Raw genomic sequence first — 24593 nt, 5'->3', positions numbered from 1 at the left:
GAATATATTGTTCCACTCCCAAATGGAGATGTATAAATATATATGGCTTGAATTTTATACGCAATGATTTCAAATGATATAAAGTTACCTTGAGACAAGTTGACAATCCAAATGGTGGGAAAGAAAAAATAAAAAAATTAGCTTTACTTTTCGTTCTAAATGTTATTAATGAAAAAAAAAAAAAAAAAAAAATATCTATACCATAAAAATGTAACTATTTAAGTACATGTATGTAACTAAGCATGTAGTTTCGTTTCAGATAATAGTAATAATAGCACACTACTTTTGCTTTTTTACTGACATTTTTTTTTTTTGTATTTTGATTGATTTTTAATTTTTTTTTTTTTTTTTTTTTTTTTTTTTTTTTTCCTCCCCTTAATGAAGTACCCTTAGGGGCGGAATGTCGCCCTGAGCAAGGGTATAATATTTATACACCTAATTTTTTACATATATATTACATACATATACATACATATCCTGGAGAGGGAACTAATTTGAATATTTCCGCTCCAATCTTCCCTTCTGTATTGACTCAACACGACTCTTTTTTATAATAAAAAAAAATTTGCTTATATTAGAAAAGCCATTTTGATAATAATCAATAATGTCAAGGAACAAAAAAAAAAAAAAAAAAAAAAAAAAAAAAAAAAAAAAAAAAAAAAAAAAAAAAAAAAAAAAAAAAAAAAAAAAAAAAAAAAAAAAAAAAAAAAAAAAAAAAAAAAAAAAATAAAAAATAAAAAAAAAAAAAAAAAAAAAAAACTCAACCAAGCGAACGAAAACTAACTAAAGGTCTCAATATAATTATAAGGGGAAAATGACAGAGCCTCAACACTTGTTGAAGTACACAAAAAATTAAGCCATTCAAATGTACGCATATGCCTAAAAACGTTCTATTAATTTTATCTACGTAATAAGAAGAACAGGTTAAATCAATCCAATGATGGATCCAGAAGTTGCATCCACTACAATGGATGGTGGAGTAAAGGATGAAGTAACGGTTAGGCAAATTAACCAAACAACCAAGAAGATGGACGAAATATCCTACTCCATGGAAGATTCCCCAAAAAGCACAATTGATGAAACCAGAAAATTAAAAAGGAAGAGGAAAAAAATGGAAGAAGGAAAAGCGATGACAAAATTCCTAGACAAAGGAAACCAACTGAGTTTATATGCCCAGATAAAGAAAAGCAAAACGAAAGGTAGCAGCAAAAAAGGGGGGGAGAGGGAGTTGGAATATCAAACTGATATTTCTTCTAGCAGTGAAGACGACGAGGTGGAAGAGGACGTAATTGATGAGGAGAATGATGTCGAGGTAGATCACCCCTCGGAGGAAGAAAATGAAACAAATAAGAAAGATAAGAAAGATAAGAAATATAAGAAAATAAGAAAAGAAGATGAACAAACAAAAGATCAACCATATGCAACAAATCGACCTCAAAGAGGAACCGCCCTCGACAGAAAAAATGACCAGATTACCCCTTCTGATTACGAAAAACTACTAATGTCAGAAAAAAACAATAGCGCTATCTGGATTAGCTATATAGCGTATTATATAGAAAAGGGAAATTTGGAAGATGCGAGAAAAATAGCAGAAAGAGCGTTGAAAAATATAGATATACATAAAGTAGAAGAGAAACGAAATATATTTTTTTGTTACATAAATATGGAATGTATATATGGAAATAAGTTAAGAGATATATTCAAAAGAGCCTTACTTTGCTGTAATGAAAAAAGTGTTTACATACATACAACAAATGTGTTAAAAATAAATAAAAAGTTCAATGAATTAAAAGAATTATGTGAAGAATCAATTAAAAAATTCCGTTATTCTAAAAAAATATGGTCTCATTATTTAGAAATTATACATAGCACTTTTAATGATGAAAAATATGCACATGAAATTTTATTAAAATCTTTACATTCTCTAGCAAAAAAAAAACATTTAAGTATGATCATAAATGCAGCTAGATTTGAATATAAATATTCTAATAAGGAAAGAGGAAAAAGTTATTTTGAAAAATTAATTCAAGAATACCCCAAAAGATCGGATGTTTGGTTTACTTACTTAGACATTCATATTAATTCTTTAACCAAAAACGACACAACAACAAAAAAAAAAAAATTAAATACAAATGAACTGCAATTTGTCAGGAACATATTCGAACGGTTTATTTCGTTCAAATTTAAAACAAGAGTTATGAAAATGATTTTTACCAAATGGCTTGTATTCGAAAAAAATCATGGCACTGTTGCTAGTCAGAAGATGGTTCAGCAAAAGGCTTACAAGTACGTCGAGAGTTTGAACTCCCTTAGTTGATTCATCAGAGAGGGGAAGCTGCAGAGATGGGAAGAAGTAGAGAGGGGAACAGGCATATATGGGTCGAGAGGAAAAACAAATGTGTGTGTGTTTTTTTTTTTTTTTTCTCCTTTTAAAATTTTTACTCTGTGTTAACCCACTTGCGGCAAGTTGCAATTGTGATACATATTCATCTCCATTCCGCTTTTTTTTTTTGAAGTGTTTTTTTTTTAATAATATTATTTGCCATATTGGGCATACCGTAAATCAGCAAACATTTCTTCCTTTAAATTTTGTGTAAACTTTTTCATTTGTCTCATTTTTACTCATTTGTTTATTATTTAATTTTATCATTATTATTACTTCTTTTTTTTTTTTTAAACTTTTATTTTAGCGAAACGGAGAAGCTTCCTGTTTTCGCCCGTAACTATTTCAATTAACCTCCCACAAAAAAAAAAAAAAAAAAAAAAAAAATTCATCATAATTCTGTATTGCATATTCTTCTGCAAATCCTACGATTTTTGCAAAAAACGCCGGTATCCACACCAATCACTGGGTGCAGTAAAATTTTCCCCATTTAAAAAATTCATCAACTGACACACGATATCATCATTTTCAGAAAAGTTCTCTTTTAAATAAACTAACATGCGGTGTGACTCATCCCAGTCCCCATTTAAATATAACCCCAAGGCTTTTTCAAATAGATTCAAATACTCAACAGGAAAATTCACTTGAATTATTTTTATGTCTTTGTCTTTTGTATATTCTTCGTATAACTGTAAAAAAAAATTTCGCGTTTGTGCAGAGTTCTGTTGGTGCTTGCCGAGTGAATAATACTATATGCGACGAGAAATCATATGAATCTATATTCACATGTGCATATATATGTATATTTATATGTATTCATATATATATATATTTATATAATACACACATAGATACATATGTTAAGTGGGGGTACATCCCCTCAGGGGAAATGCTTATTTACATCGTAGGCCAGATTCAACACTTCCCTTTTCCTACGACGTCTTTCTGTTTTTTGCTTTATATCACCCAGAATCTAAAAAAAAAAAAAAAAAGACAAATTTAATTTCTTTGTTTTTCTTTTTTTTTTTTATTATATTTTTTTTTTTTTTTTTTTTTTACATTTTTGTGTTTTCCCTCAAAAACGGGGAAGCAATTTATCTACTCAACATATCTACAACACCTTCATCATTTTTATGTCAACATTTCGGGTTGCATCAAATTTTTCTTCTTTTTTTTTCGTCGGAATCTAAGAAGATAAGTTAAAAAGATTTACTTATTTGTTTGTTTATTATTTGCTTATTAATTTGCTTATTAATTTGCTTATTTGTTTACTAATTTATTTACTCATTTATTTATTTATTTTTCCGTCCATTTTGGGTTATATTTCTGCCTCTTCCAATAGTCACACAAGTGTATAACGCGCACGAATATGGTCAATGAATCTCCCCCCTCTTTTCCTCTCTTTTACATTATCTAGACACATATCAAATGTGTACAAATTCAATGGGTTCCTGCATCCCTTCAATGCAACTCGATCTATTTTCCGTAATGACTTCTATTTAGGAGAAGAAATAAAAAAAAAAAAAAAGGATAAGTACAAGCATAAGAATAAGCACAAGCATAAGAATAAGCACAAGCATAAGAATAAGCACAAGCATAAGAATAAGCACAATCATAAGAATAAGCACAATCATAAGAATAAGCAAAGCACAATCCCAAGGGAGGCACGCAAAATGTCATATGGAATATGTAAATTTGAAGGTGTAGCAAATTAAGTTAGGGGCGGAGCTCTATACCCTCTATAATGTAAAGAAACAATGGATACACCCCAACGAATTACGTAATTTAACAATAAAGTGATGATGTGCGAGGAAATGAAAAGAAAACAAAATCATTAGGCGTGCGAACAATATTGCTAACCTTAAAACCTTCAGACATATTTTCATAAAATTCTCCAGATATAACAATATTCTTTTTGTAAATTTTGGAAATATCTTGTAATCTACTAGCTATGTTCACATTCTCAGACAAATAGGAAAGGTCTATTTTATAGCTGCTTCCAATTGCCCCTTCGATGGCCCAGCCAAAATGCAATCCAAAACTTAATTCGATCCTATTATTACTGACTAGTTCATTTATTTTTTCACTTTTCAAAAATGATCGGATTTTTTCTGACTATTATTTGGAAAAGTAGACATTTACATCAATATGTAAAATCACCCATATAGGTATTTGTCTTCTTAATACAACTTATAATATGTTCTAGCATATGCATATCAACACAAGTAAAACTTATCACTTTTTTCTCACTTTTTTACCTCGTATAATCTGATCAACGTTTTCACAGTAGATAAAAATGCCAAGTCACAAATCCTGTTTATACATGCCTTTTCTGATATATCTTCCCCATTTCCATTATCGGGCATGTGATACTTTGACTTTAACAAATTTATCTTTTTATTTGAAAAATCTTTTTTCTTACATTTCCAAACAAGTAAAAATGCATCTCCAATGTTCTTATTTATCGATCCCCCGTAAAAATCACAACAATCGTGAATTATTTCTGCCACTAGATTTATAAATATCATGATCTGATAAGTCATTGTTTGATAAAATTGTTCAATGAACAAGCGCACGCATGCATGTATGTTCTATGTATATATATATGATTGATCGCATAGTTATGTACAAAATAGAAAAATGTGACAATGAGGCATATATATACATGCATAAATCATATGAACACCTGGAGGAAGGAAGACAGGCATAAGAAGTGTAAAATAATGAAACAAACACAACTAACCTTTTCTTTCAATATCTCTGTTAATTCGGTAAAATTTCTTATATCACAAAATGAAAATACAGAATAAACAACTTCCCCATTTATTAACAAATTTATTCTCTCTTGCGTGTTAATATTTTTAGAAATTACTTTGGCCCCTGCTTCACCAAAACCTGAAAAAGGTGAAGAAAAGAGAGAATCAGCGAGAGAGAGGAAAAAAAAAAAAAAAAGAAAAAGAAAATATTACTTAGAGAGATAAGCGAAAATGTACATATATATTGTTATCGCTGTTATTGTAGTCATGTCTGTTCACATGAAAACTTTTTTTTTTTTTTTTTTTTTTTTTTTTTTTTTTTTTTTTTCATATTTTATCCTCTTCCTAGCGTCTGATAACACAAATTAGCACCCGTAAGAATAGGTACGTATTGGTTGAAATATTTTCACAAGATAGACATATGACCTAAATTAAAATCTCAATATACCTAACAACATCAGGGTTCCTAGTTTCATTAAATTTTCTTCCATCTTCAAAATTTCGTAATTCTGCTTTATGCTTTTTCTACATTTTCAAATAAGTATTCATGTATGGATGGGTTTCATAAATGTTAACTATACAAATGAGAATATACATGAACACAAGTCCTCATATACATTACAAAAAAAAATTTTATTTTTTTTATTTTATTTTATTTTTTACTTCTTCATTTTTATATTCCTTAGTAAATTGTCCAATTCATGGTTAAGAAGTTCTTCCTGCATTTCAAGTGCCAATGTTGGATCGGATCTGCATTCCCACATGGAAGAAAACAAAAGTGTAAGTAAATACGATTTAAGTAGGACTCGTATGTGTGCGTATGTATGTATTTATTTGTTTGCGTATGTATTTGTTTGTGTATGTATTTGTGTGTGTACATGTAGACACACGTTTGCATACACTGATATAACGAAATGTCTCATATGGGTAGTCGCCATTAAGTAGAAACCATATAACACAATACATATGTATTCAGATAAACACAAATTTTGCCCATATATATATATATACATACACATATATCATTCCTGACACCCTCATATGGCAAAAAACTCTCCTACTCGTGATATGCAACCTACTTCATAAGCTTAAGCTTTTTCAATATACTTTCGATTGGGAACAGTAAGATGTTCAGTTCAGAGGTAAAGTAAAATAATATAATAAAGGAAAACTGTAAGATCAGAATGTGTAAAAGGGAAAAAATATGGAAAGTGTCAATCCATTTTGAGGGGAGTAGCATAGGTGCATTTTGGATATCTAATTCTGCATTTTGGAGGATCATACCACAATGATGAAAATTTTTAAGAGAACAACATTTTTTATCTTCTTCTTTATATTTTTCTTAATGTTTAAGTAAAAGGTAAATTCGTCAGACTTGTAAATTTTCGTTTCGTATATCCTCAGAGCGTCTTATCGAAAAGTGAAATCGACACGGAGATTTTCATGACATTTACCCCATATGCTGTATGCATATATGTATGTACATGCACATATATATAAACACGTATAAGTAAGCATAAACAAGCATAAACAAGCATAAACATGCATAAACAAACATAACACATGCATAAACAAGCATAACACATGCATAAAAACATATATTGGGGTATATCCACGCACCAATTTCTATGCACATCTATGTATCAAGAAGGTATAATGTTTTTTTTTTTTTTCAAGTTTTTACTAAAGTCCTTAATTGTGCCATTTAGAATTATTTCTTCTTCATCATTTTGTTCCATATCCGGGGTGTTCATACTTATAAATTTCATGAGCTCATTCTGCATTAATTTATGGAAACAAGGGAACGATGTTTATGTGTGGTGGTTTTAGACTATATTTATTACCCAGATATATTCCCCATTACTCTCATTCACTCTTTAGAGACTTTTCTCATTTCCAAATTTCCTCGTCCAGTAGATCCTTACGTATGAAAAATGAGTGAAATTCCACAGTGTCCTCTTTTGAGACCCCGTATCTAATTCCTTTTTGTTAATAAAATTTTGTAATTTTCTCTTTGATTTAAAGCTAACTAAATATTCGTCAGATCCCTTTTTCTTTTGTATCACCTAGTAAAACCATTGATTGTAAAAGATGCATCTTTTGCTTTCACTTACACATGTTTATGCAAACTGATGATCTATAGGTTAAAATATACATTTACTTGTGAACTAACTAACTACATCATTTTCTTTTTTTTTTTTTTTTTCTGTACGCTGTAAAAATATATAGCCTTCAAGAATTCAGATTCGTAATAATCTTCTAAAGAAATTCTAAGGATAAAACAAAGGCAGTTGTATATATGAATGTGTAGAAATCTGAAAACTTAAGTTTCGAATAACATCGAATCAGCATTTCCCCCTCCCTTTTTTTCGATATCTTCATGATGTTATTTTATTTTGTTTTATTTTTTTTTTATTAACAGATCCAGGTTATAGATGAAGTATTCCATGGAGTTCTTTTTCACTTTGGGAATTGACATCTGTTAAATGGTGGTATTAGTGTATGGAAAATAAGTTCTTGTATCGTTTCAGAATGATACTGTTAACACAGATGCAAATCTCTTTACCAAATTTTACCGTTTCGATAAATATAAAGGATATCATAACAAAAAATAAGGACATAAAATATCTTTTTATCAGGGCCAAGTGCATTTTATTTGTAAATTTTAAGCTCTCCTGAAATGAATTGGAAACATTTGTATGTACACATTTGAATGTACACATTTGAATGTACATATTTATATGTACACATTTATATGTACACATTTATATATACACATTTATATGTACACATTTATATGTACACATTTGAATGTACACATTTACGTGTACACATTTACGTGCACACGTTCATGCAGTTTTAATTCTGCACATGCTACTTTGCATATTCACCAAAATGCGTCTCATTTTTTTTTCTTTTTTTATTTTTATGTTTAACCTTCAAATTAGTTCTATTTTGCATGCTCTCCATTTTTTCAAACTTTGGAACATATTAGATTTGTAGAGATATGAAAAGGGAAATGAAAAAGGTTATTATTTAGACACCAACATTTCGTAACATGCATAGGCAGACAAAGCACACCTATTCCTACGCACACAGATTTGTGAATCATTTCTTTCATCATGCAAATGACATTACGTTCCATTCATTCCTATGCTTGTACTTCTCCTTAGTATGTCTCCCAATGAACCAAATAATTAATCGATAAATTTTAGTAACACGAAGAGCCTTCAACAGATGCAGTAGGTATATAAAGTCTTCATTATCATTGTCGTTTATTCCATTTTTTCTGAAATGTAATTTGCCCAATTAGGTAATAAGTAGATGAACAATATTGTGCTAAGTATCCGATATGAAAGAGAACATTTGAGAAGAACTCTTGATAATAAGATGTGCCTTACCAAGAGTCATACCCTCGTTTTAAATTTTTTCTTTCATATGTAATTCTCTCCTTTTCTCTACTTTTCTCTTCTTTTCTCTTTTTTTCTCTCCTTTTCTCGTCTCTTCGCTTCGCTTCTTGTATTTATTTTATTTTTTTTTTTTTTTTGTACACGATTCGATTCACTCCAAAGACTAACCTCTTCATATAGGAATCAAACAAATCGAAGAGATAATACTCACAAACAAACAAATCGAAAAACAAAGATATCAAAGAAACAACATCGAAGAACATAAAATAGCAGGTGTAGGTCCTTTCTGCTAAGAGATCCATTACAACCTCGACACAACAAAGGCAGATAAGTGCGACTATTACACAATCAGACAATGCATCATGCTTCTGAGAAGAGGTTCCACATGAATGGAAGATATGTAACCAGATGTTTGATGTGTCTTCACACGGAGAGTTAGTTCTCTCTTGTGCAAGAATCCTCACATGGACGAGTCAACAACAGAGGCCTCAGCAAAACACACACATCTCTAATGTGGTAGAAATTTCCCTTTTTCCATTTTAACCTTTTCTAAAAGAATATACAAAATATCTTTGCTAAAAAGTACAAAGAACAAATACAGAAGATACAAAAAAGTGACGAATCTATTTGTCACTGATTTGAAGTATAGACCCTATGTTAGGAAAAAAAAAAAAAAAAAAAAAAAAAAAAAAATAAAATGATACTGTGAGGGGAAGGAGAAAAAAGCGAAATAATAGGAAAAATAGTGTATTTTTCTTTTCGAAATGTACATATGTCTTGTTCTATGGTTCATTCATCATTGCTTATCACTACGTGCCTATGTGTATCTTTGCTGGTAGTTACTTATCGGTGCTCATCATGCACTGAGCACATACATGCTCCATTTTTCACTTTACCTTGCATTTTAAAATACCCAAATTGTCATTGTGTTTTTTTTCCTCATATGTAACTTCCTAAAAATAAAAAAAAAAATTCCAAGTGCATTCAAATTTTGTAAAAAATGTTGTTAAGCACATTTGTCCAAAAGGCTAGTACAAATTTTTGAGAAAACATAATTTCCCTTGAAAATGAATAACCACTCAATTTGCATGAACACCGATGTGAAAGTTGAAAAAAAAAAAAAAATAAAATAAAATAATAACAAAATAATAACAAAATAATAACAAAATAATACAAAACAGTCTAATAAAGAAGAAGAATTCCCCTTCTCACTAGTTATGAACACACAAAAATGAATATTTTTTATTTAGCGAAAAAATGAACCAAAAAATAAGAATTTCCCAAAACGCATTTATTTTAGGAAAGTACTACTTAGTTGTTTTGCCAAAATAGGAGATAGGACCATTTCTCCATTAATAATCTCCCATTTTTGTATTTCTCTCCATTTTTATAAAGTACATTATCAGAGGTAAAAGAATACAGAACCTTTTCTTTCGATCTACATTTTAAAAAATATCTTTTTAGCTTCTCATTTGGAAAAATTTCCTTTGCATATATATGTTGTAAGTCAGGCATCATTCGTCTAATAAAACTGCATGAACCATTGCAAACAGGTGGGAGGAGGGGGCAAGATGGAGAAAAATGTATTAGTTTGAGTGAACACTATGAGAGTAAAAAACTAAGAGAAAAAAAAAAAAAAAAAAAAAACATTTTTTTCTTTTTTTGTTCAGACAATGAAAGAACAGTGTGTGTCCCCCATGAAGAAGCTTACAAGTACCTTTTTGAGTTTGCTTCAGCGACTCAGCGAAGCTGCATGTGCGAAGCGCATTTCGTTTTTTTATTTTCTTTCGTACAAATTGTTTTTAAACTATTTGTATATAGTTTAATTAATTTATTATTTTTACTTATTTTTATATATTTTTTATTTTTTTTTATTATTTCTTATTTTTGCACGTTGGGTTTTCTCTTTTTTTCCCCTTTTCTCCCTTTCTTTTAGCCCTATTTTGTCTAATTTTTGATTTCCACCTCTTTTTTAACTGCCTAATTTTGGCACATTTAAATATATGGAACATTGTTAGAAGTATGTTTTAGTTACAATGAAAACGAATTTTAACCAAGTTAATATTAGAGAGACTACTGTCAAAAAATAGGTAAATTTTTCCCTAAGATGGAGATATTTGATGTTACCTCGCGAATGTGCACAAATCGTCACGTATAAAAAAAGACGGATTCATTTTTTTTTTTTTTTTTTTTTAAAGACAAAATGATGAAAAGCTACTTATTATAATGATAATTTTTTATGCATATTTAAGTATACTTTCCCTCCATAAGCATTCATACATTAGTATTGAGAAATTTTCTGGAAATACACGTATATGTCATAAATAAATATACGCTTACGCATTTAAAGCTGAATAATCAAATAGTAAATAAATACAAAAATGAGAAATATCCTCCTTCTCCCCTCCAGACAGACAAACATACACGGACACACACGAACCACCACATATTCTTCTCCATTGAATGGGCTTCTTCCACTTGATGAAATTTGTTGAAAAAACGAATTCGCAACATTTATTCATATTTTTTAGGTATCTTTACACAAGTGTTCTATTTTCCCTCTGTTTGGATTGACAACAATGACCACGTCATCAGGTTTATTCCTGTTAAAAGTTCATTATATTACTTTTAAATCTTCTCAATTGTTCAGTTTTTTTGTTTTCCCTTTTTTTAGTTTAGTTTTCACATTTTATGCAGTCTTCACAACTTAGACGAGTTGACACACTCAGCCTGTAAAAACACAATAAAATGTATTATTTTATATACCAAGGAAAAGCGAACAAAACATATACTACCATGTGTGTGTGTCTTCATATTCGTTAAAAATTATATATGGTTCTGACAGGGATATGTTCATACACATACGTGTGTGTAAGGTAAACGTGCACTGTATGCATTTTCTTTATAACGTGAATGTGGAACAAAAGGGGAGAAGAAAAACTAGTATCCACTTTTATATCTGAGATTTGGAACAATTTAAATCGTTGCTTTTTTTCCTTTCCCTAACCAAACTCTTTGTGTAAACTTCTTAACTCTTTACACAGTGAAGTAAAAGGTTACGATTCCCTTCTTGCCAAAGGAACAAGGTTCAACAGCATATTCTGATAAATCAAAGGAACAAGACAAATTGAAAGTCTTTTTAAAATCTCCAAAAGATAGATGTAAAGAAATTGCATCTTCGGATTCTTCCACATGTTTTAAATTAAAATTAATAGAAGAATATTCGGACAAACAGTTAACTAAACTAGGTAAAAAACGTTCTGTGACAATATCCAATTTGGGTAATTTTATTAAAAATAGTTTATTAGGTACAACTAAATAAATACAACTAACTGATTTAGAATTCTTATAGTAAAATCCAGCTGATGGTGCAATACTTAAATTTCCCCTTGAAAAATCACAAACATGTGCACCATTTTCATTTTCTACAGAATATTCTTCACTAACTTCTCTCTTCAAATTTACTTTAACTTCTCCTAATAATTTTGAAACTTGTTTAGGTTTAATTGTACAATAAAATAAAATATCACTTGCATCTTTATCAATAATTAAATGATATTCTTTGACTTCCTTATCTCTATGTGTTACATCCTTTATTTCATACGTTAATTTTGGTGAATATGTAGTAATATTTGCATTGTTTATAATGTGGTCTTTCAAAGGGCAATAAACTTTTGAATTATTGAAACACTCTATTTCATATTCTTTATTGACCCATATTTTTATCTCTTCCCCATGATGTGGATTCAGGTTGCACACAACTTTAGTTTGTTCCTCAGGGATGAAATTCAATCTGTCCGTGAAGTCACATGAACATATGTTTCTTTCATTATTACCTTTATTGATGTTATTATTTATTCCTTCACTGTTGTCGTTTTTTTTATCTTTATCGATTTGGCTTCCATTCTTAATAGCATCTTTACTATTCTTATCATTGTTGACAGGGTTATTAGCCTGCAGACTCCTTGTCGCTTTGGAATTTATTAGAAGAAAAAAACAACACAAAAGAAGCGATATTTGCATTTTTTTTTTTTTTTTTTTTTTTTTACTCCTTTTTTTTTATCTTGTTTGTTTTATTTTATTTTTTCTATCTCCCAAAGGAAATATATACTTTGGTGAGTATTTGTATACATCACATATTTACATTCGTCAAATATTGTGTATTTGTGAAATGGTGCACGAAAAAAAAAAAAAAAAAAAAAAGCCCTATTTTTATTTTTTTCAACCTTTCCATTCCTTTTTTCGTTTTTTTCTCTCGTTAAATTGGTTTTATTTGCGTACACTATATCTTTTCCCACGTGAGTCACAAAAGTGGTTAACCACAATGTTTTGCGGGTTATGTAAAAATTATGAAACTTGTGTAAAACACACTTGGTAGAAATGTTCGAGAAGTGTTGTACCCTTGGGGGCTCATTAAAATGAATTTATTTTTACTTTTATTTATTTTCATTTTTCTTTCCTTTTTGATTCCTTTCTTTTTTTTTTTTTTTTCTCATTTGATGTTTTTGCATTGCATTTTTTACGCCTTTTCTTTTCCATTTCATTTATATATATATATATATATATATATTTTTTCTTTTTTTCTTTTTTTCTTTTTTTGCGCATGCAAAGGGAAGAACCATTTGAGGAGAAAAAAAAAAAAAAAAAAAACGTTGTAAGAACGAGAACAAGTTTACAACAGCTAGCAGGCATAGATTGAAAAAAAATCAAGCAGAGAAGAACAAAACAGAACAAAAAAATAAATTACATATATACACATACTTATTCACTCAATGTCACATGCAAATAAAGAAGAAAAAAAAATATATATATATTTTATAATGCTGCAAGGGAATCAAATACAATTTACAAAAAAAAAAAAAAAAAAGGAAAAAAAAAAAAAATTCAACATTATTTATGGTGTTGTATTTATACCCCTAGAAAATTTTTTTTTTTTTTTTCCTCTCCCTCCACATTTTAATAGTTATGCAGTTTTCTTCTTTTTTTTATCTTTTCTTCACACAATGTGAATGCATACACATTTTAACATGTTTTCTTTTGAAAATTCTTTTTTTTTTTTTTTTTTCCCTCCATATTAATTATTTTCATTTTCCCCTTAAACGAATAACCCCTTTCGCATGACAACTTCAACAGATTTGCATATTTTGTTTGTCCTGTTTAGAATTTAGAGATTTATTTCTTTTACCTATATTGAGACTATTCAAACTCTTTGGGCAGATACTCTAAAATTTCAATTTCCATATGGTATAACAAACTGGCAGAAGAAAAAAAATTGAGAATCAAATTTGGAGATAATCTGGATATTTCGGTACTTTACTACAACTTAACAATTTTCTTCCTTTGCGAATAAAAATAGATATATATGTATGTATATAAATTTAGCCTATATTTATATAGCTATAATAAGATGTTCAAAAGGTTTTCAAATAAGTTGCGGCAATTGGAAACTCAGAAGGAAGCATAATTAATAAAATGGTTGAAAGAGGAAAATTTTCTCAACAATTGAAAGCAGCAACAACTTCGTAATATACAATTCATCTCAAAAAAAAAAAAAAAAAAAAAAAAAAACAGAAAAATGATTTGTTTCTTGTATTTTCCAGTTTGATCTCCTCATGAAAACCCATTGTAGAAAAAAGTTTATCATCCTATGCACCGCATTACCATCATCCACATTTCCTACTATCAAATGAACAGCTTACAAACTTTTTTTAGAACAACATAAATTCCGCGAATCATGAATTTAATTACATGAAACAATGATAATTCCTCTTCTTCCAATAACCATAAATCGTCAATTGGAAAAAATTAAAAAAATATATATACATATATTTTACACATTGTGCTAAGTTGTTTAAATTTGGAGAAAAAAAAAAAAAAAAATAATAAATTAACATAAATGAATAACACAAAAAACGTTAAAAAAAAGAAAAAAAAAAAAAAAATAATAATAATAATGATAATAATAAATAAAAATTGGATTATGAAAGTATAACGGATTGTAGTGTAAGAAATACTCGAGGAAAAATGCACCATAAATAATATTAATTATATATAATTGTGTTTCATATTCAACGAATTATACCACGTGGAGGGAATGCATTAAAAAAGTATTATGTCCAAACACAATTTTGGTTAATCTGGGGAACGGAAACTGGTGTTTCTAAAACATTGGTGTCGGTAGTAATGTGGTGAGAGCTGATAATGGTTAACTGTTAAAAGTTAAGCAGATGTTATATACACTACTACCAAATCTGCTAAAATACTACTCACCAGCATCACTATAAAATGGATATATATATATATACAGGGAAAAAAAAGTTTACAAAAACAACGTATGTTACATGAGATAGGAGGAGGGAAAAACAGCTCATAGCTGCACATCTCATAAGATTTATTTAATGCTTCAATCAGAAATCATTTCCAGAAAAGAAAAAAAAAATAAAAATGATATTAACTGCACACCCATGACAAAAGGAACCCCCGTTGAAGTATAATTAGAGTGCTACGCAATTACGCTGTAGTAGATATACATATATATATATATATATATATATATATATGTAAATATTTATGGCCCACGTCATCTTCTATTCAATGTGAACGATAATGATAACACAGCTGTGGGGGAGGGATAATATGCTTGTGAATCATACATGTCGTTAAATATGTATATACGTGTATATATGTTTGGTCTTTCTCAATTCCCACCTTTTGCACCACATAATTAATGTATAAATCTATTCTACACCTTTTCATTTTTTTTTTTTTTTTGGGTTTTCCTAAGAATTCTCATCATTCCATATTAACGTAGGAGGAAAATATTTTCTGTTACGGTTTATGAAATTTTTCCATCTTGTAATGGTGAGGAAATACTTTGTAATAAACTCTTCAACCAACTTACAATGTAGAGGTGCCTTGTCCTTGAAGTACTCATCCTTGGTTTTTTTAACGGAATGTTCTATTTGTTGGTTTAAGTTTACTTTATTTATAAATAATTTTTGTAAATTATTAACCAGATCACCTTCAAGTTCAACTAATTTGTCATACACATGACTCATTTCAATTCTTACATCCTTTCTGTAATTAATTAAATTAATAATATCATTCCGTTTTTTGTTGTATTTTATTTTCATTTGTTTCCTATTATCCTTAATTATGTAAATGATAATATCTATAGATCTGTATATGACAGAAAAAAGTTTTTTCATCTCCATTTCATTGTTTAACGAATCGAATTTATTGATAACAATACTTTGTAATTTTGTAAAATAATCTGATGCAAAAATGTTCCTATTAAAAGAAATATATTCACTAGCATCTGTGTCATCCATTCCTCCATTAGCTCCAATATGATCTCCTTCGTTGGTTTGTTGAAATCCGGATAATGTCATTTCAGGTGGGAAAATCACATTTTTATTTTCTCCATATGCTTTAATTAGCTGGCTCTTCTTCACATTCATATTCTTCAAAGTATGTTTTACATACCTTTTCCATACATTTCTAACCTTTTTAAATTCATTTATTAAATTATCAGCTTGAATTATATCACTGACTGTTTTGAGCAATTCGTCAATTTCTGTTTGCATATTATCAGATGCGATGCCAAAAGAGTTTATTATCACTTTCATTTCGGTAATTTTGTCCTTATACACATGTCCAAACTTTTCTATATTATTTTTTATAATTTGTAAACTTCGTGATGGGTGCATTAATTTGGCTAGTTCCACCTTAAAAAGTGTTACTTTTTTCGATGCATTTAGAAATCCATTGCTTAATCTGTTCAGGTCAAAAAATACATCTGGATTCATATTCTTATTTACATCTTTAAAAATGTTAATCATTTGTGTTAAAACAGAAATCATATTCAATAGTCTATCCACCCCATGTATCAAAATTTCAGTTCCTTTATAATTTTCAATGGCATGCCATGCTTTGATATAAGAAACATCCATAATGCTACTTTTAGAATGATACAAAAATTTATTTAATTCTTTGTACAAATTCTCATATTTCATTAATAAATTAAAGTTTTCATGAACAACCAAATCTTTTAGCTTCTCTACTAAGTTCAGACATATCTCCAAAACCTCTGCTATATCATTCCTTTCACAGTAGGTAAAGGCATCTTGTTCTTTTACCCATTTAGAATGTCTCTCAAGTAGTAACAAGGTTTTTTCAAAAACATCACCTTCACTTTCTTTTCCTTTTTTATTCTTATTCTTATATGTGCTTCCGATTTCATTCTTCTCTTCATCCTTGTCCTCACTGTCATTGTCCTTCTCCTCCTCATCAGTATAATTCTGATTTATATTGAGACTCAAATTTGCCTTCCTCACGTATTCCTCATATTCATTTCGTATACTATCTATATTTAGAAAGTTATTATTTTTTACAATAGCCAATTTTGGCACATTCTGCTGAATTTCTAAGCGTGTTATTTCATTTGATAAGTCTATTAATTCCTTTTCTAAGGCAACTAGCCGTTTTTGTAGTTCATCCCTTGTGCTCGAAATTTTGGTTCTTAAGCTAAACATCAATTTCGAAGATACATCATCTACCAATTTTAACATAATCACATCATTTTCTTTATCACCTTGGGGGTCGTCACCATTAATGACGTTTGCTTCATCCCTCTGTGAGCTTCTATAATTAGATATATACGAATCAACATCATTTTTAAATTCATTCAACTCGTAGTTTATATTATACAATGCAACAACTTCACTTCTCAATTTTGCCAGAGTTTCCTTCAGAGATTCTATATTTGAAAAAATTATGTCCTTAATATCAATAAAGTAAACACTACTTTTATTGTCCTCACTAGTTTTGGTGCTCTCTAATGCTTCAGAAACCTGGTTAAATGTAGCGAAATATAATTTTTTTAATTTTTCTATATTTTCATACTCATCTAAGAATCTATTTTCAAAATGACGATATTTTACACCAATATCTAATGAATTTTTTGAAAAATTAGAAAAAAAACTCTTCACAACATCTTCTTGTTTCGTAAGTATAATGCTTAAAAATTTTAATAATTCATTTTTTATAATATTTTCTTTAGTTCCAATAGTTGAAGGAAATTCTCTAAGCAATAATTTCTCAACCGTTTTAATAATATTATGATCACTTTTTCTTGTTCTACTAATATAATATTTAACTTGTTCTTCGGTAATAAATTTTTCTATTGTTATTCGTACATCTTTGTTTTCAAATAGTTTTATAAATTCTTCACTGAAATTTTGATTTCTTAGTGTACTCAAATATACATCTTCACCATTTATAATTTCACAAAATACATTCACTGTGCTCAATTTTAGTAAATAACAAAAAATTAATAAAAAATAAAATGCAAATATTGTTTGTGCCCTTCTCATCTCATTGAAAATTACAATTTTTTACTTCAAAAGTGGGGAGGGGAGGGGCGAAAAAAAAAATAAAATAAAAAACTACGCATTAGTCGGCGATATAATGGGAAGACAAAAATGTTAACCCCTTTGCATATATCTTATATAAAAACATCCTACATCTGACCAATTCAAATGCTAAAAGTATGTTTTTCTAATACTTTCACGGCATGTATGTGCTTATTCTCTTCCTTGCATTGGAATGTCTTGGTGTATCTTTTGTGTACATGCATGTGTACCTATATATACATATGCACATATATATATATATATATGCATACAGGCTTAACTTTATGGTTACTATGTTTCAAGTTCCAATGCGTGTTTTCTTCACAAAAAAAAAAAAAAAAAAAAGGATGCCCTACTTTGTTATTATGCTAAGTAAATCTATTTCGTCAAACTTGTTTTAGCACTTCTAACTTAATTCAATTTCTAATACTCTCATTTAGCTTTTTTTTTTTTTTTTTTTTTTTTTTTCTTTTTCTTTTTTTTTAAGTAAATATTTGATATACCCTTCTTCGAACTCGAATTTTAAAACAAAATAACTTATACATATTTCTGAGCATTCGTAATAATGATAAACACCGTGTTGATGTTTCCTTATATGTAGTCTATTGCAATGACATGGGGGAGAGAACACGCTGCTATGTAAATATTAAACGGGTGTGAACCGTGTGATTTCGGATGACTATAAGAAGATACTTATAAACATACAAACATCTCTTTACATGCATATGTGTGCAACTAAATTCTCGTTTTTCAAAAACTGTTGCATCAAAGGATAAAAAGTATTTATTTTTCCTCTATACAAAAGAGTGTACGAAAAAATGCAAAATTAGTAGAAAAACCCCAAGTCATACGCAGCGTATTAAAAGGAGCTGTTCAAAATTTTTTCTTCAAAATTTTTTAAAAAAGTTGTAATACTTTTTTCTACAGAATGTTTTTTTACAATTTAATGTTAAAAAAAAATTATAAGATGAAATAAACAAAATTTACAATACAATATATATTGTATAATAAACTAATAAAATGTTAAGCAAATATTGTGCATATTTATATATATATATATATATATATATATATATATATTATTTTTAATATGTATACGTAAAATTAGGATTATTTTTTAAAAAATAGTTAAGTATTATGACTTTTTTTCTCTTTGATCTTCAATAATAATATAATGTTAAATTTCAAAATAATTATTCTGGCTTTTCTTTAAAAAAAATAAAAAATCTATGTTTTTGTTTTAAAAAAAAATTAAATTAATATATATATATATAATAACTTCTATCCAACGAGAAAAAAAGGAATCAGCTAAACCTTACGTGAGAAATGAAAAAATGAAATAAAAATATTTTTTTACAATGAAGGGAAAAAAATAAAAAAGTAAAACGGATGCCCATTTTTAAGTATTAACTATTTTTCCATATGAAAATAAAGGGGGTAAATATATCTCTCTTTTTTTTTTTTTTTTTTTTTTTCCCCTTATTTCCTTTATACCCCTCGTTAGCCAATTTGGCATGGCACTTATATTTTTAGGGCACAAAAAAATGAATAGGAAATTTTATCTAGTTATTCTAAGGATCCCCTCCTTCGCCCAACCACCTCCAAATGGTTACGGAAAAACTTCTCAAGCATGGCAATAAAATTTCATGATTATTTTTTTTCTTTTACCCTCCAACTCTATATATATATATATATAAAACTATGCTGCGATAATTGGGTGCATTGAAAGGACGGAATACGAGAAGTGTTCAGAAGGAAAAGAAAAATAAGATCGTAATAATATATATATGTATACGTATGCACTTTGATAAATAATATCAGCTATGATGAGTATATATATTATGAGAATAGGATAGGGAAAAAAAAAAGCACATGTTATGTTGGTTGTATGTACAAAAAATAATTGTATATGTGAACATACAATAAAATAAAAAGGTTTCAAAAAATACAACAACCTTCATTTTTACCCCTCCATCGTTAACGCAAGTGCTGTAAATTTTATCATTCCAAAAGGACAATCCACGTATGTATATATATATATATGTATACATATATATGTATATATTATATTCTCATATTATAGGCACATATGATATGTGCTTATGTTAGTAGTGCAAGAAATTCTTACATATATAATTTGATTTACTTTGCGTGTCTGCGAAAAATTCAGAGCTGCATGCATCCAACACCCCCCCTATACTCTCCATGACACCGAACTATTACAATTAAAATTTGCTGTTAATTCACAAAGAGCATTCCATTTTTACAGGTATATATATATATATATATATATATATATATATATATATATATATATATAAGCTCTTCCTTTCTATATACTTGTAAACGGGTCGCACTATATATTATCATGCTTTAAGCACTTGTACTATGTATATGATGTATGGCAGTATTTGAAAAGTATATTATTTTTATATATTTACATATGCATTGTTATGCCTTATGAGAATAGTATATTCCCGTTTCTCTCCGTGGATTGAAAACCAAAGGGAACTAAAAATTTTTTAAAAAGCACAAAGCGGTAAAAAAAAAAAAAAAAAAAAAAAAAAAAAAAAAAAAAAAAAAAAAAAAAAAAAAAAAAAAAGAGAAAAAAAAAAAAAAAAAAAAAAAAAAAAAAAAAAAAAAATTTGAGTAATGTAAAAGTGAACCAATGAAAAAATGAAGTAATAAAAAAAAGTGAACCAATGAAAAAATGAAGTAACAATAAAAAGAAAATAAAAGAGCGAACCCACCCAAATAAGAAAATGAGAGAATAGTCCATTTTTTTTCTGTTCAAAAAGGAAAAAAAAAAAAAAAAAAAAAAAAAATTACGAAATTTCTACATAATTCAAGCATTTTTTTTTTTTTTTTTATTTATATATTACATAAAATTATTACACAACAATGAAATAAAACAAATTTTTTTGAAACACGTGCTATATTACATAAGTACATAATATTTACATATTTATATATATAAATTGAGTTATAATCATACACGTACGTACATTTTCGTCCCCCCCAAATCATTTTATATATATTTAATTATACAAGTGTTATTACTTTTAGTACTCATACGTTTGTAATGGTCTGTCAAGTATAGCTTTGATTTGACGTGTCACAAAAGTATTAAAAGAATACCTTATCAAAAAAAATTACAAAGAGAAAAACGCAAAATAAAAAAAAAAAAAAAAAATAATCGCTTCATGCTTGTGCAACGGGAAAGACGAAAACTTTTTACTGCCACATTTAATTTTCCTTCCAAAGAAAAGTGCCACTGAATATGTTTGTAGACAAAAAAGCAGCAACAAAATTTGCAAGGCCATATTTGTTTAACGAATTTTAGTGTGAATTTATTTTATTTCCTCTACCCCATTTTTCTTCATTTTTTTTTAAGTTTTTTAAAATTGTTCTTATTGCAAACCCTTTTGGGAAACTTTTTTGTTGTCCTTTTGTTGTCCTTTTTTTTTTTTTTTTTTTTTTTTTTTTTTTTTTTTCACGTTTTCCATTTTGGAAAAAAGTTCCATTTTTTTCAATTCTGCTGTTCAAAGTTAAAAAAGGATAGAAGGAGAAAAGAGAAAAACAAAAAGAGAGGAAAGAAATATTCATCAGCAGAAACGAGGAACTCCAACGCATCGCCATATCACAGTGCCACAACTTACCACTTGAGTCATCACAATGAAGATCCACTATTATGCTACCCTGTCCCTATTCGTCGTCACCATCATGAATGGGACCAGTGCCAAGGGAGAAAAAAATATCCTAAACTCTAGAAAAAATGAAAATAAAAACAGAGCAAAAAATATGAGCCATGAGGAAAATATCCGAGATATGCTTAACTGGGAAGGTTTTGAAAAAATTAAAGAATTAATAAGTGAAAATAAATTAGATGAAGCCAACGAATTATTTAATGAAATGAAAAAAACCCTTAACCTTAATGCAAATAATGACGAAAATGATGATAATACTAGTAACAATAACAAATATGAAGGAAATAATAATGAAAATAAATTTCCACACAATATGATGATGAACAACAGTCAAGACTTATTTAACAATTTAATAAACCCTGGTGATCTTCAAGAAATGATAAAGTTTTATATGTACTTACAAGATGTTTTAAATTCAAATAGTGATACATCTGAAAAAAAAATGGTAAAAACATTTTTGAGAAAAACTATTCAAAAAATGAAAGATAATGAAAAAAATGGTGAAAAAAAATCAGTTGAAGATATTATAAAAGACACAGAAGGCCATGAACAAATGTTGGAGAAGTTAGCCGATTTAATGAAAATCGATAAAGATAAATTACAAGACGAGGAAGTCAAAAATAAATTAAACCAAATACTTATTGGTATGATGAAATTTATTGATTACACAAATAATAGCGACATTGCTAATTCCCTCATGAATGATATCAAAATTAAGCAAGTTAAAAATCCAGATGATGATTCCAAACCAAAACTCCAAGTCAATATTGGTGACAGTAAGGCTCATTTGGAAATGCTAGAAAAGGCTACGAAATTCATGGGTATAGACATTGACTCGGAGGAGTTGAAAAATCTCACCATCAACAATAAGTGGTACGAAAACTTTCTAAATAACCTCCTCAACAGCTCTGACGAATTGTGAAGAGAATTCCAAAAAAAACATCAAGCTCAATTGTTGCGTAGCGAGAGAAAATCGGTGCCATGTGATGTGCGCTTACGAAGCAACAAATTGACAAATAGACATGATGTTACAACTTTATACCTACCTGGAAAATACTTTAAATGGGCACACAATTTATAAGAACCACGATGAACACACACACAATATCCATCAAATGAGAAAAGTAATTATGCCAGTATGAATAGACAGAGTCCAGGTACTCCAATCAAGATTACTGTGAATCTCTGCTTATTCCTGTGACCTTTGGGTCATACCCAAAATAGCAGTAAATCCTATCATAACAGGTGAATGCACATCCATAATAGAGAAAAATTAAAAAATTTGGACGAAACGAATGTTGTCAATACAGAAAATTATGCATCACTATTATATATCGTTTCGTGTGTTTATACGGTTTGTGGTTATTTTATTTATCATTCCTTTTTCTTCTACACATTTGTTCCTTCCCTTACGTTTGGTGTACATTTTTGAATAACTCGTCAAGGTAGTAGCACGTTTATTATTCCTTTGACGCACACAACACAATACGACCACCTTGAATTGCATGCATAGGGGTGGGTAACAAGAATAATACAACCTATTTCAATGCTCATTATTTATATATTCTGTAACCGTTTTGCAATTTACAACATAAGAAATTAGCGTTTTTACAGCCGATTATTTTATTTATTTATTTTTTTTTATTTTTTTATTTTTTTATTTTGTTTTATTTTGTTTTATTTTGTTTTATTTTACTTTAACGTTTCATTTTTTTTTTTTTTTTTTTTTTTTTTTTTTTTTTTTTTTTTTTTTTTTTTTTTTTTTTTTTTTTTTTTTTTTTTTTTTTTTTTTTTTTTTTTTTTTTTTTTTTTTTTTTTTTTTTTTTTTTTTACGTGAATTATGAGAATAATAACACACGTATTTATGCTTTTCTACATGCCAATTTTTTTGATATCCCAACTTTTGATGAAAAACTTTTTGATTTCCTTTTTCTTTCCTTTTTTTTAAACATTATTAAAGCAAACTGCACAAATTGGATTTTTATATACATGTATGTGTATTACATATACGCTAGAACACTAAGAAGGCTTTTTCTGCAACTTTATTGTCCATTAGTTATTCTCATTTTAAAGGTTTTCTTTTATGATGGTGTATGTTGTATGTATGTGTCTCTGTGTGTGTTTTTTTTTTTTTTTTTTTTTTTTTCACGATTTCAGAAAATTCCCCCTTAAATTTCCCATTCCTTTAAAAGCATGACCTGACAAGAGGGAAACTGTCCCGATGAAGTGTAAGGGGCACCCAAAAAAAAAAAAAAAAAAAAAAAAAAAAAACATCCTCCTTTTTTCTTTTCTCCTAAAACAAAATGTGATAAAAGGATAGAAACATGTTCACATTTAGTCTCAGTTCATACATAACTGTGTACATGCATTTGTGGTAAATGAAGGAGACATATGCTGCGAGCATATTTTGACAAGTTTAGGATGGGATATTACGAACCCTCCCAAAATGTGTCCATCATATATACAACTGCAGCTGGCATTTCAGGATTTATATTTTTATTCTTTTTTTTTTTATAACTTTTTTAACCTTTTAACTTTTTAGCATTTTGATTGTTTAATTTTTAACATTTAAAATATTTAACAGTTTAATTTTTAAGTTAAGTTTTTTTTTTTTTTTTTTTTTTTTTTTTTTTTTTTTTTTTTTTTTTTTTTTTTTTTTTTTTTTTTTTTTTTTTTTTTTTTTTTTTTTTTTTTTTTTTTTTTTTTTTTTTTTTTTTTTTTTTTTTTTTTTTTTTTTTTTTTTTTTTTTCTTTATTGTATTTATTTTATTCATTTATTTCTATTTTATTTTTTTATTTTTCATTTATTATTTTTTTTTTTTTTTTTACATTCTGTACCTTAGCTGCTTATCGACAATTCATTCACCTCTACATAAGGGGCATAATTTCCTTATCGCTTCGGGAACAATTCTAAAAATTAATAGG

General features: G+C 28.2%; 5 protein-coding genes across 5 annotated transcripts; 2 read left to right on the top strand and 3 right to left on the bottom strand.

The window, feature by feature from the left end:
* Positions 1–940: 940 nt before the first annotated feature.
* Positions 941–2317, top strand: PGO_134410 (rRNA biogenesis protein RRP5; the record flags this gene model as incomplete). The annotated part of the gene is made up of 1 exon (XM_028689957.1): positions 941–2317. One exon carries the CDS (start codon positions 941–943, stop codon positions 2315–2317), a length of 1377 nt encoding a protein of 458 aa, XP_028545758.1.
* A 491-nt stretch (positions 2318–2808) lies between these two features.
* Positions 2809–10064, bottom strand: PGO_134400 (adenylyl cyclase alpha; the record flags this gene model as incomplete). The annotated part of the gene is made up of 22 exons (XM_028689956.1): positions 2809–3072; positions 3285–3356; positions 3504–3569; positions 3792–3878; positions 4244–4498; positions 4642–4914; positions 5127–5278; positions 5588–5664; positions 5803–5889; positions 6219–6310; positions 6424–6548; positions 6824–6917; positions 7065–7205; positions 7352–7409; positions 7560–7618; positions 7716–7814; positions 8077–8118; positions 8278–8428; positions 8718–8917; positions 9094–9201; positions 9446–9502; positions 9948–10064. The coding sequence occupies 22 exons, from the start codon at positions 10062–10064 to the stop codon at positions 2809–2811; spliced, it is 2676 nt and encodes an 891-aa protein (XP_028545757.1).
* Positions 10065–11585: 1521 nt separating this feature from the next.
* On the bottom strand, positions 11586–12572 carry PGO_134390 (hypothetical protein, conserved; the record flags this gene model as incomplete). The annotated part of the gene is made up of 1 exon (XM_028689955.1): positions 11586–12572. The coding sequence occupies one exon, from the start codon at positions 12570–12572 to the stop codon at positions 11586–11588; it is 987 nt and encodes a 328-aa protein (XP_028545756.1).
* A 2756-nt stretch (positions 12573–15328) lies between these two features.
* Positions 15329–17923, bottom strand: PGO_134380 (hypothetical protein, conserved; the record flags this gene model as incomplete). The annotated part of the gene is made up of 1 exon (XM_028689954.1): positions 15329–17923. One exon carries the CDS (start codon positions 17921–17923, stop codon positions 15329–15331), a length of 2595 nt encoding a protein of 864 aa, XP_028545755.1.
* Positions 17924–21637: 3714 nt separating this feature from the next.
* On the top strand, positions 21638–22591 carry PGO_134370 (hypothetical protein, conserved; the record flags this gene model as incomplete). The annotated part of the gene is made up of 1 exon (XM_028689953.1): positions 21638–22591. One exon carries the CDS (start codon positions 21638–21640, stop codon positions 22589–22591), a length of 954 nt encoding a protein of 317 aa, XP_028545754.1.
* Positions 22592–24593: the final 2002 nt, after the last annotated feature.

Source organism: Plasmodium gonderi (genome assembly GCF_002157705.1).
Source record: "Plasmodium gonderi DNA, contig: Chr13, whole genome shotgun sequence".
NCBI lineage: Eukaryota > Apicomplexa > Aconoidasida > Haemosporida > Plasmodiidae > Plasmodium > Plasmodium gonderi.
This window is presented reverse-complemented; position numbering and strand designations above follow the sequence as displayed.